Raw genomic sequence first — 12,541 nt, 5'->3', positions numbered from 1 at the left:
GTGTGCAGGGTTCCCGTTCACAGCCCCCTCCCTGGAGCCATGGACGTGCCCCCCACCTCGGAGATCAGTCAGGGCAGTGTCCGAACAGCCTGCCTTCCTCCGCAAGCTCAGGAGTTCCTGGGACATAAAGATTCACAGCATAAAGAACACCAAGGGAAGGGCCCTTTTTTGAGGGGTGAGGGGGAGAAGGGAGGGGCTTCGCTGCGTGCTCAGCTGACAGCAAGGGTGTACGCGACACACAAGGGACACAGCCACTCTGGCAGGACGATGCACAGCCTTCAAAGGGGACGGACAGACGGCGCACACGGAACACCAGGGATCCGTGAGAGCAGGCAGGGTTGGGGCGCGCTAGCATTTACAGGGGTTCTGAGCAGGAGTCAGGAATCCGTCCACCTGCGGCTCAGGGCTTCCTCCCCGCCCCAAACCAACAAAATCATGGTTCAGAACAGATAAGCTGGTGACAGATGCTGCCACAGAGCCTCAGGCTTAGAGATGCTCTGGGAGGGGGCTTTGAGGGCCCCCCGCCCACTGTGGCAGGAGGTTTGCACGCAGTTCCACTGGGGGCGTGAGGGGAACGGCCCGGCCACTGCCTCCCGGACAGAGGGGCGGGTGGCTACAAGTCAAGGAGACGCTCCTCGCAGGTCTCCACCGGCCACTTGGAAGCCCCTCCGAACACGTCCACGTTGTTGTCCACCCAGGGGATGATGTTGCCTGGCATGTTCGTGGAGCAGTTGGCAATGTTGATGATCTCCTGTGCGCGGAGGACGCGGTCCCAGATGTTGAACTGGCTGAGCTCCCCGACAAATGCCTGCGTGGCGTCGAACCTGCCGCCGACCGTGTCCTGGGGAAGGGGGACGGAGTGAGTGGGGGCAGGCTCGGGGCGGACGTGTCTGTCCCCTCTCCCAGGCGTGTGACCCACCTGGCAGGGGAGCGCCAGCTTGGAAGGGACGTGGGGAAGGGGCGGACTCCCCTGACTCAGATGGCACCCTGTGACCACTGAGTCCTGCTGCTTCCAAAGCTCTAGGGCTCGTGAGGCCCGGGAGAGGGCGTGACTCAAACCACCCCACTTTACGGAGGGGAGACTAATGAGAGAGATCCTCCAAGTTCCCTGAACTGGAACTGGACCCGGGTCGCTCGACTCCCAGCCAGGGGAGAAGTAACAGGGAAGTGTGTGGGTGGGTGGGGTGTGGAGAGAGCCAAGAGCCCGACTCAAGGCCCCCCAGAGGACCGGGGTCTATTCCCTTGACTTCCACCAGCAAACCCCAAACACGGGCTGAGATGTGAACTCTTCTCTGCCCTCCGCTCCAGGAGCGAGCTTTCTGAGGGCGGCCTCTGAGCCCCTGACCCATCTCAACCATAGATGTGGTTCCCCAGGTGGGCGTGCTAGGGATCAAGGTCATGACCCTGAGCCAGGAGCCCCTGGAAGATGCCAGTACCAGCCAGGGCCCAGCATTCTGAGTCAATATAGTGGCAGGCAGAGGCCAAAGGGCCAGAGATGGCCCGGGGTCCCTGGGGCTCTGGGGACACTCCTGCCTGTATTGGACAGACTCCACTCTAGAATCTATAGAACCCACCACATCAACCTGGTCCCTGCTAGGAACGGCAAGACGTGTCCCCATCCCCGCCCTCACCCCTTCAGGCCACAGGACAGCCCGAGCTAGGCCGGCAGGGACCCCAGGTGTCCAGCCTGGCTGTCATGCCGCGGTGACCAAGGCCAGGTCCGGCAGGCAGAAAGCTAGGCAGGGCCCCAGGCAGGGAGACAGCCGTGTGCTGCGTGGCCAGCCGCCGCACTCACCTGCTCCTGCCCGAGGATGAGCACACCGCCCGGCTTGATGGGATGCCAGGGGGCCAGGTTCTCCCCGGTGCCCAGCTTCTCCCCATCCTGGAAGGCCTCCCACATGCCGTCCCGCGTCGTCCAGGTGACACAGATGTGGTGCCACTTGCCGTCACTGACAAACAGGGGCAGCTGGGCGACCTGCGGGTGGCAACGTGCAGGTAAGGGCCCCTCGGGGTTCCCAGGAGTTGGGCCTGGGGGGACTGGAGGCCCTGAGCCCACTGCCGCTCTCATCAGGGACGGGGGGGGGGGGGTCCCTTCTGATCTCCCCCCTCTGCTCTGTGGGTAACACGCCCAACCCTGCCAGCTCACAGGGACCCTTGGACTGGAGACACCACATATGTCAGACTCTTAAGGGGAAAGGGGCAGCCTGGGTACAAGCCCCTGAGCCCGGGGGGGGGGCCTGCTCTCGACTGGACACGCTTGGATCCTGGCTTGGCTGAAAGTCTGGGATACTGTGCAGACCAAGCAGATGAGATGGACAGCTCCCTGCTCCTATGCTTGTTCTGAACACCTCTCGTTGGAGAACCCAAAGGGAAGTCAGAGCTCTACTGGGCAACTTCTTTGGAAAACAGTCAGACAAGGCATCTACACTCTGCTAGTAGGGTCCCAACAGCCATCGTGACACTTGGGGGTCTACGTGTGTGTGTGTCCCCCTGGGCAGGCCGCCTACCATTATGTGTGAGCGTGAGGGGGAGGGTGGGAGTGCACACAGGGCCTTTCTGTCCCACACCATCTCCCTGAGGTCCTGTAAGTCCTCTACAGACCAGCTCTGCCATCAAGCATCATGTTGTTACTGTTGGTGTCCTAGCAACCTGGAGCTCCCTCCCAGGAACTGGTTGTTTACACGACATCGAAACCGAGAGGAAAACAAGGCTCTCGGCTCTGCTTCGTCCAAGCGCGTTATTTAGAACAATTAATCCCCAGCTCAAGGACGTGGTCACTGCTGGAAGGAGGCCCTCAGGTGGATTCTGTAGCGTTTCCCAGTTAAACAACTCCAGCCAGAGCAGTTCAGTAGAGACAGGCAGGGTGGGGGCCGAGTGCCTGGCGAGCCCTCCAGGGCTGTGCAGCCATCCACCACTCAGCCCCAGGAAGGAGGATGTGAGGCTGCCTGTTGGGTGATGTGCAGCCCACCTTACATTTAAGTGAGGCTGCAAGAGGGTCCCACAGATGCCCAGAGCTGATCTCTTAAGGAGACCACATTCCTGAATGTCAAAATAAGCCAGTCTATCAAAAAGGGACATTTACTCTGGAAAAGGCAGGACTGGAGGGACGGGAGACAGATGGGTGGTTGCCACAGGCTGGGGTGGGAGCAGGAGGTGACTATAAAAGGGAATGAAAATCAACACAACATTGTAAAGCAATTATCTTCCAATCTAAAAAAGGGCAAGGAGGAAATCTGGGGAAAGAGGAAACTGTTTTATATTTTAATTGTGGTGGTTACACAGTTATGCATTTGTCAAAACTGGTTGAACTAAAAAGTATAAATTCTACTGTATGTAAATGTATTTCAAGCCCCCCCGCCACCTGCTGAAAGACATGCTCATGAGAAATATCACACAATCGCACACACATACACACACCCCCTCCCCTATTCCTGGGGAACCGCCCTGACTGACTGGCCTGAGGGCCCCTGAAAACTCAGGCTGTCCCGAGCAGGCGCAGTTCATTCTGATCCTTCGTGGCCTCTGTGCTTGGACCCTCCACAGCTTCTTGGTGGGACTTACCACTTGGATCCCACAAGCTACAGCTGCCTGGCCCCCTGCCCCCTGCCTGGTCACCTGCCCAGAGTGGGACTGAGTCAGGGCCAAACTGTCCCCTTTGTGGAGAGGACAGCCTTGTGGTCAGATGTCAGACTTCCTGCAACATCCCAACTTTGGTGGCCACTGGGATAGGGGGAAGGGTGGGGGGCCTTCCCAGTGGGCTCACCTTGTCATTGATGAGCAGCTCGATGGGGTTGTTGCCCCACTCAATCAGCACGATCTCGTTGGCCTGCCCAGGCACAGCGTAAGAGAACGGGGTGCCGATGCCTGGCGAGGCGCTGGACCGCAACCACAGGCAGATGGTGAAGGCATACAGCTCAGGCAGTGTCTTCTTGATCTTCCCGTACAGGTAGTTCGTGCGGAGGGGTAGGGACACTTTGAACGCATCCGGCGACTTGAAAGCACTGTTGCCTGGGGGTGGGCGGGATGGGGAGGAGGGGTTGACAGCGTGTGAGCACCTCCCTCTCTTTCCCCACAACCAGCACAGCCCAGAGCAGCAGTTGACCTGGACCCCCTCCCTGCAAGCAGGTCCCCCAAGCACAGCACACCTGCTACAGACTGGCTGCTGTCCAAGGTGCTGAAGTGGGAAACAGGCACATCCTTGCTCTTGGAAGCTCGAGGAAGGGGGAAGAGGCACGCTGGATTTAACCTTCTGGTTAAACTAAGCCAAAATACCCTTCCTCAGCCATGTCCTATTGCCTCTGCTGTTTTCTAGAAATCTCGGCCCCTTCAGTAGGGCTGGGCGGGGGCCTGCTGGACTTGGGCTTGGAGGCGGGACCCCAGTGCCCCATAAACACTCATTCACCAATGAGTCCCTGTCACTTCTCCCCCAGAAGAATCACCACCGCCCGAGGTAAAGGAGTCAGGCACCCGTGACTCGACACTACAGCTGAACTCAGAAGTGGCTTTTGGACTAAATCCCTGAGTGCATTGCTTTGCCCAGGACCTGCCCTTCCCTCCTTGAGAGAAAACCAAGTTTACTGACCTGTTTCCAGCAAGAGGCAGAGACTCCTGACCCACTGAAGTGAGCCCACCTGCCCTGAGCCTTGATCCCTTGGGGCCTACCTGGGGCTGTCCCCAAGCATGTGGCACTTCCAAAACCTTTGGCAAACAACTGAAACTCTTAAATAGGTCTAAGTCATTTTCTGCACAGTTTTGGTTGAAGCTCAAAATTAACAACATCATAACTAAACACACAGAGGACAAGCCCCTGTGTGCTCATCACAGATCCCAGCGTTTGCAGGGGACTGCAGACTCTGCACCGTCACAGCAAAAACTTCTCTCTCGTTGGGGACCAGATGCTGCCGGAGAAGGAACCTAAATGTCCATCACTCCCTCAACAAGTATTTGTTAAGCACTGACGAGGGGCCAGAGGATCCTCATTTCCGTCAAAGACAGGCAGGCTCCCTTGGCCTGGAACCACACTGCCCGTGTCACTAGTGAATGAAATCTGCTCCTTCCTTGCCCCGCTCTGTAGAATAGGAGCCAGAATGGATGAACCACTCTCCACCACGAGCCCCCAGTTTCATTTTTTTAAAAAAGATTTTTGATGTGGGCCATTTTTTAAGCCTTTATTGAGTTTGTTACAATAATGTTTCTGTGTTTTATGTTTTGGTTTTTTGGCTATGAGTCATGGGATCTTAGCTCCCTCTGTGTTTTATGTTTCGGTTTTTTGGCTATGAGTCGTGTGGGATCTTAGCTCCCCCAACCAGGGGTTGAACCTGCACTGTCTGCATCGGAAAGCAAAGTCTTCACTGCTGCACTGCCAGGGAAGTCCCACCCCAGGCCCATTTTCTGCCACAGTGAGCAGCACAGACACGTGAGAGAATCCCCTTGGTGCCACAGCTCACACACCACCCAAGGACCTTCCACCATGGAAGGCTGCAGAGCCCACCATCACCCTTCCAGCCTCTCTGGAATGGGCAATGTAGAAACATCAGAGTCTAAGCTTCACATGTAGTATTTCTTTCTATCTGCTGACTATGCAGTCTTGCCTGATCCCCCCTGACCTCCCAAGGCTGTGGAGCACCAGGAGAGGGGTGGGAAGACCTCATTGCCTGGGGAAGCTGAGGGCAGGGCCAGGCCAGAGGTTATGCTGAGACGGGCCCCCTGTGAGGCTGAAGCAAAGCTGAGAGATCCAGAAAGTCCTGGATCCCTGATTTTGCAAATTGCACAGTGGCAGCACCAAGGCTCAGAGAAGGGCACCAACTTACCCCAGGTCACACAGCCCATAAATGACAGAGCCAGGAACGGAAGTTGTGCTTCCCAAGACATGCAGCTGCAAATACTTAATGTGCAAATGCTTGTGTTTTCATGAGATGTGATTATCTAATAGAAAGAAATGGCTTCTCTCCTTGCAGGTGGGCAGGCTTGCTAATTTGATCAGGCTCGGGGTCAGTAATATCGTTAGCCCAGTGATTACAGATTGATTCCATCAGGGCTGGGAGAGCCAAGGGGCGGCCATACCCTGAAAGCCGGCGCCCTCTATTCATATAAAACAGCTTGGAGGTTCAGAGGAAACTTAGTTAAAACCAATTAAGGAATTAAAGGGCCTGACCGATAAATCAGAGACTGCAGGTAGCTGACAAGTCAAGGATGGGGAGCAGCCTGGGGCTAAGAGACAAGGGTTCCAGTGCTTACTTCCGCTCTGAGCTGGGCTCTGCCTGGCTGGAGCGCCCGGAGTCCAGAGGCCCCCACAGATGAGCAGGTCTCCCAGTAAAGAAAACGAGCACCCTTGGAACCTGGGCAGCAGGAGCATCCACACGCAGGTTGGAAGCTCAGCACTGGGCTAGGAGAAGCCTCCCACACAGCAGGGCTGAGGCCCACGTGCCGCTCCAGGCTGCAGCCTCCGTGACTCTGGTCCTTAGGGGTCGCCGCCTAACACCACCCCAGCTCTGCAGTCTGCTGGCCACGTGAATGCAGGTGTCACTCAGCTCTGACTCACTCCCTCATCTCACCAAATCCCATCTCACTGGGTTGTCGCGGGGATTATAGAAGACAGAACGTGGAGCTCAGAGCCCAGCATCTGGCGCAGAACAGGCACTTAACAGGCAGGAAATGGTGCACCGAAGGCCTGAGAACCCCAAGGGCCCCCCTCTGTGTGTGGTTGAGGTCCGTCTCCCCTGGGCTCAGCAGGATGCTTCTAAGGAACACAGTGTGCTTGGAAGGAACACATTCATGGTACATTTGGGGGCTGGCAGCTTACATCTCTGCTCACACCTGTCACATATATGACAGACAAGAGAACTGCTCAGAAGACAGATGATCACCTTCCTTAAAGACTCACCCCAGGGCTGGGTGGAGCACAGGATTCCAGAGCTCTCATCCAGTGGTCGAGAGGCAGCGGACCCTGAGCCACTGCTCACTGCCAGGGTCTGCAGGCTCTGCAAGAATGGCCCTGTCCTTGGGGAGTCCAGCTCTGGTCTGGACACGGACCTCCCTCTGTGCCAGGTGAGCTCGGCGGACTTCCCACAGCACCCAAGAGTGTGGGTACAGGAATCAGACTGGCTGAGGTGAGCCCTGACTGTGGCTTTCTGGCTGCGAACAGACACGCCAAGGTCGGGAGGGAGAGTCACAAAGGGGCAGCCCCTGGGTGGCCAAAGCCACGATGAAGGAGTTTGGAGGAAGCCATGTGAAACTCAGAACCGCCCTGGAGTCACAGAACAAGATGGAGAGGGGCAGGGTTATGTGCCTGTTGCCGTCCATTAGCCGGTGGCCTGGGCCCCACCTCGACCCCCTCTCCCCGAGACAGATGACAGATCTGGCTGAGAACCTCGGAGCACTCTTCCTCATCTATGAAATGGGTATAACAAGAGTCCTGTCTCCACACTCGAACTCAGTAGACTTCTACTAACCCACTTCCATTAACTCACTTCCTCGTAGCAACTCAGCCACCAGGCCAAGCGAGGTACACGGCCACCAAGGTCTCTGACAAAGCCCTCCCCTCACTCTGCAGCCATCCCCTCCCGTCAAGATACTGAGTAACTGCAGTGTGCCCGCTCCCTTGGCCTGCAGGTCCCATGAGGGCGAAGCTGGGCCAGGGAAGGTGAGCCACCCATCCCTGGCCCCAGTGGTGCCTTCCTCTCCTCCTGCCCGGTGACAGAGAGCTAAGTTGCAGCTGCTCTGCCTTTGGGGAAGGCCTTTGAGACCTAAGGAGCTTCCTGGTCACCCAGCAATGGAGGTGAGGCAGAGAGGGCTTTTTCAAACTCAAGAATCCAAGTGCAATAATAATGATAAGGAAGGAAGAATAGGCTTTCCTGGAAGAAGAGAGCAGGAAAGGGATGAAGGAACCCTTTGACTTTGGGGATGTTGCTGAAAAAACAACTAAATCAAATGAAACAGAAATACTCTCTCCTTGGATGCCTCCATCTGGCCCTGCTGAGCCGATGTGACTGGAAGAGTACGCGGACATTCTGCCACTGGACATTCACCTGCCAATTCATACAACTGAGTCATCAGAAGCTGCCCTTGTCGGGTTAGTGCATTTGAAAGGTTATAATCCTATACCCACAACCAGCAAACCTAAAACTTCACACCCAGCACAGTCTGAATGATCTAGGGCCCTTGATCCCTTCCCTTCCTGTTTCCTGTGGGAGAAACTCACCCACCAGAATCTGAGCAGAGAAAAGAAAGAGACTCAGAGTCCGCTGCAGGGTCTAGTTAAGAAGGGACTGAAATGCCTGCGTGGCAGGAGGTCAGGAATCAGACTGGACGAGCAGATCCTGAGTGTCTTGCTTTTTCATGGACAATGCCAGTGGGGCTGGGGACGGGGTTAATTCCAGAGACGGCTGTTGTCAGTCACCCCGATTGTTTGCTCAAACAGCCAGGAACCACCAGGCAGGCAGGGCCACAATCACTGCTGAAAACGGGGTCTGAGCATAGGTGATGAAAACCAGGACCCTCCCAGCCGCTAGCAGCGCCCCCTCCATCTCCACTGAGCCTCTGACCAGTGCCTACAGGGCCAACTCTTTGTGCACCACGAGATGACTCGGGTTGAAACAGCAACACCTGGCCTGAGAGGTGAGAGGCAGGAGAGGCGGGCTGTGGCTGGGATGGTAAGCAGTCAGGTGGTTTTCTGCCCCCAGCATTGGAGGATCAGAGGTGAGGACGGGAGAGCAGTCTCAGAACCGAGCAAACTCAGGAGAGCTCCCCGCCAAGAGTGACCAGGCAGGGGTCTAGCCGTGACCACTCCCTCAGGGGCCCAAGTGGCCGTGTCTGTCAGGGGGCAAGATGGCAGTGCCGCGGGCTCCTCCGGGCCTGCCCTCCCTTGCTCTGAGCCCCGCTTCACCCCCTTGCACGGCAGCCAAGTACGGCGACGATGGGCTGGGGGCGGGGCGGGGGGGTGGTGAGAGGGCGGGGGTGGAGAGGCGGCTGATGGACGGCCGCCAGGGGGCGGCAGAGACACCAGCCCGGCGCTCACCTCGCTCCAGCTCGGTGACCCTCTGCAGCAGCGCGTTCAGGGCGCTCTCGGTCTTCTGGCGGTGAGCCGAGGTCTCGTTGTGGAGCAGGGACTTCTCGTCCTCCAGCTCGGCCACCTTGCGCAGCAGCTGTCTCTCCAGCTCCCCCAGCCGCCGCTGGAGCACCTCCCGAAAGTCGCCGGGCAGCACGGCGTTGGACACGTTCGCTCGGAGCTGGTGCTTTCGGTGGAGGAGGGAAGGGGGCAGGGGGCACAGGCAGAAGTATTAGGGCCAGTTTAAAAACGAATTGTGAAATGGAGCTCTGATGGCCCCCACCACACAGGGAGAAGCTTCCCAAATGGGAATATTAAATCGTGCCAATGGCGGGAACGGGAGCATTTCACTCATTTGTGTGTGTGTGTGCGCGGGAGGGGGGGCGGGGTACGGAAAGGATTTCAAAGTCAAACAGCAATTACTCTGCTGCAATATTTTAAATTTAGGAATCTCATTTCCCTTCTCAGGAAGCTGTGTTCCTCCTCTCACTAAAAAGTCAAAAATTTAACCAACATCTATCATTCCCAAGTAAGGACCAAACCACAGCTAGGATTATTTTTTTAAAGAGGTAATCAAATGGTCCTCAAGGAAGACGAGCTTTCATCTAGCTGCCCCCCCCCCCCCCGCCCCAACCCCCGCAACCTCCAAGTTCCGGTAGGGCCCGAAAGTGCATGACTATGCTTGCAGAGATGTTACCGGAAAATAAGAACTCTAAAACAGGGCTAGTCTGAATTCCAGGAATCTTTGCTTTTAATGCTGCTTTTAAATCCTCACTTTCTATTTCTTTTATTCCTCTACCATTCTGCTGGCTCTGGAGGATGCCGGCTGCTGTCTAGCCACCAGTCTTTGGCAAGCTGTCTACCCCTCCCTCTAAGTGTTCCAAATTGTTAAACAGATTATAGGATCTGCCTGGGGGGGGGGGTTGTTGCACGGGTTAAAATTAGATAATATGCCTGGCGCATATTTAGTGTTCCAGAAACGTTAGCTCTTATTAATCATAATGAATCGAGGGATATACAGATGCTGGAAATACTGTATTTAGCCATCATGCCAGAGGAAACTCTCAAATAATTTTGCAATAATTACCACCTGTAATTGAAATCCAGTTTTGCTAAGAAGTATTTTTGTGAACGTGTGTAACAGAAACATCCACACTTCTTAAACGGGGCGGAGAGTAAAAGATGGAAATTAAATGAAGATTTCTCTCAAAGTTCCAAACTGCAGACACCTTCCGAAAAGGGAAGGTCTCTTCCCCCAGAGCAATCGGGAGGGGCACCCTAGGATCTGCGCGCGCAATTGGGGGACAGCGTCTTTGAAGTTAACCAGCTTAGAGATGCGCCTGGTGTGAACCGTGACCCGCCCACGCTCGCCTTCCGCCGAGACCCCGGGGCCTCCGCCTGCTCTGGTCCAGCCGAATTTGATTTATAAAAGGTAACACCGGACGCCCGGGGCTGCTGACCTCCCGCGGAAGCTCCCTGTCCCCTGAGACAAGGTCTAGGAGCGCGTCCGACTCGGGGAGACTGGGAGACTTATAAAGAGAGAGGGGGGGCCGTCCCCATTCGCCAGGCTGGACCTCGGGGAGTGAATGGCCCCACAGCTGGCAGGCCTGGCACGGCTGGGTGGGGTGGGCGGGAATTTAACCTTTTCCTTCCAGCAAAGAGGTGGGGAGGAGGGATGAGAGCCAAGCAAGTTTCGGAGCCAGACCGAGAGCGCCCCTGACCCCAAACCCAGCTCGCCTGGCGTCCGAGCGCGCCCGGGCGGCGGTGTCCCGCGCAGCCCAGAGGCCAGGACCACGCGCCCCTCCTCTGCCCCGCTCCTCCGGGGCGTCCCCCCAGGGACCCCGCGCCCTGCTACCTCCAGGCTCTCCAGGCGGTCTTTGAGGGTCTGCAGAGAGCGGCTGAGCTGCTCCACGACGTGGCCCGGGTCCCGCGGCAGATCGCCCATGGTGTCCTTGCCCGAGGCTCCCCGGCCCGGCGCCTTGCCCCCTGCCAGCCCCTCGCAGCGCGCCAGCTTGGCCGTGAGCTCGCGGATGGCCTCGCGCTGCGAGCCCAGCGTCTCTTTCTGCTGCACGACGGTCTCACGCAGCTGCAGCACCGCGGCCCGCAGCTCCTCCTCGGGGCTCAGCGCGCCGCCCTGCATGGGCATCGCGGGCAGCGGGCAGCCGGCGCGCGCCGCCTCCGGGGGCAACGCCGTGCACACGAAACGGTTGCTGGGCGCCGGGCCGTCCTGGGCTCCGGCGGCCATGGCGAGCGCCACGCCGGCGGCCAGCAGCGCCAGCATCCCGCCGCTGCCGCCGCGCTCACTCCAGCGTCCGCGGGCGGGCCGGCGAGCCGGCGCCGTCGGGGCGCGCGGCGGGGGGGCGCCTGCGCAGGGGGCTGCAGCCGGGCTTTCCGCCCGAGGGCAACGCGAACGCAGGAGCCCGCAGAAGCCGCCCGCCGTCGCGGAAGCCACGCGCTCCGTCCGGCTCTGCGCTCTGACCCGGCCGGGCCCGCGCGCCCTTTCTTAAGCTGGAAGGGCGGGGGGCCCGGCGCGTGGGGCGCGGCGCCGCGAGCTCTGATTGGCCCAGCCTGGCGCGCGTCACGCAGGGGCGGGGCGGGGGCGCCTACTCGCCGAGCGGCGTACCAGCCGGCGGGCGCGTGGGCCAGAGCCGGGGGCGCGAGCCTGGGGCCCGCGGCCCTCAGGAGGGGACGGCTGAGGTAAAAAACCAAAAAAGGTCCTGGGTGCCTTCAGGAGCCTCGGCCGACGAGTCCAGGCGCCCCCTCGGACTCCCGCGTCGTGGGCGGTGGATAAGCCAAGAGCCCCCTGGTGCCCCGGCGGCCCCTGAGGCGGCGCTGAGGGCGCCAGGCCTCGCTCTGCGGTCGCCTCAGCTCCCGGGCGGGGACGACCCCCGTTTCACAAATGAGGAGGCGCCCCGGGCGGGACTCGAACCTTGGGCTGCCGTCGCCGCCCGCCCGCGGCCGGCGTGGGCCACCCGGGGCGGGGCCGCGGCCACCTCACCCCAAAGGCGGGAAAGAGAGGCACGACGGGTCGCGTCCGCAGTCCCGTCTCCGAAAGAATTCTCAGGTCTGCGGGGACCAGAAACAGGCGGCAGATGCCGACGGCGAGGAGGGGTCGCCCGCGCACCCTCGCGCCACGTTCCGTCCAGCTTGGGGCGCAGAGTCGCGAGGCCACTCGCAGGACTGTCTGGCGCGGGTCCCGGCGACAGCCCGCCGGGTGGTGATCTTCGCAGCAAGGCCTGGGCCACATGGGTGATCCGACCCGCAGTCGTCGCCATGGTGCCAGCGTGGTGAAACAGCGCCCCTCCCTCGGGAACAGGGTGCCCACCGTGTCCAGTGTCCCTGTTAGAGACGCTGTCCTCAGATTCTTGGAGGGAACAGAGACAGAGAAACCCCCCAAAGCAGGAGCAGATTGGTTTCAGAATCTGAGCTGTGGTTTGCAAACAAGTTCGCAGAGATTTTGATGCAAAGCAACAGACAGAGCTGGTTTACTGCACA

The 12,541-nt window shown here is 58.7% G+C and overlaps 1 protein-coding gene across 1 annotated transcript; it reads right to left on the bottom strand.

Annotated features, from left to right (window-relative positions):
* Positions 1–613: 613 nt before the first annotated feature.
* On the bottom strand, positions 614–11,327 carry NPTX2 (neuronal pentraxin 2). The gene is made up of 5 exons (XM_052635962.1): positions 10,902–11,327; positions 9,017–9,233; positions 3,764–4,008; positions 1,796–1,975; positions 614–841 (listed from the first exon to the last, which is right to left on the bottom strand). The coding sequence occupies exons 1-5, from the start codon at positions 11,325–11,327 to the stop codon at positions 614–616; spliced, it is 1,296 nt and encodes a 431-aa protein (XP_052491922.1).
* Positions 11,328–12,541: the final 1,214 nt, after the last annotated feature.

This window comes from Budorcas taxicolor, chromosome 2 (genome assembly GCF_023091745.1).
Source record: "Budorcas taxicolor isolate Tak-1 chromosome 2, Takin1.1, whole genome shotgun sequence".
Taxonomy (NCBI): Eukaryota; Metazoa; Chordata; class Mammalia; order Artiodactyla; family Bovidae; genus Budorcas; species Budorcas taxicolor.
The sequence above is the reverse complement of the archived record's forward strand: the minus strand, read 5'-3'. Positions and strand labels throughout refer to the sequence as shown.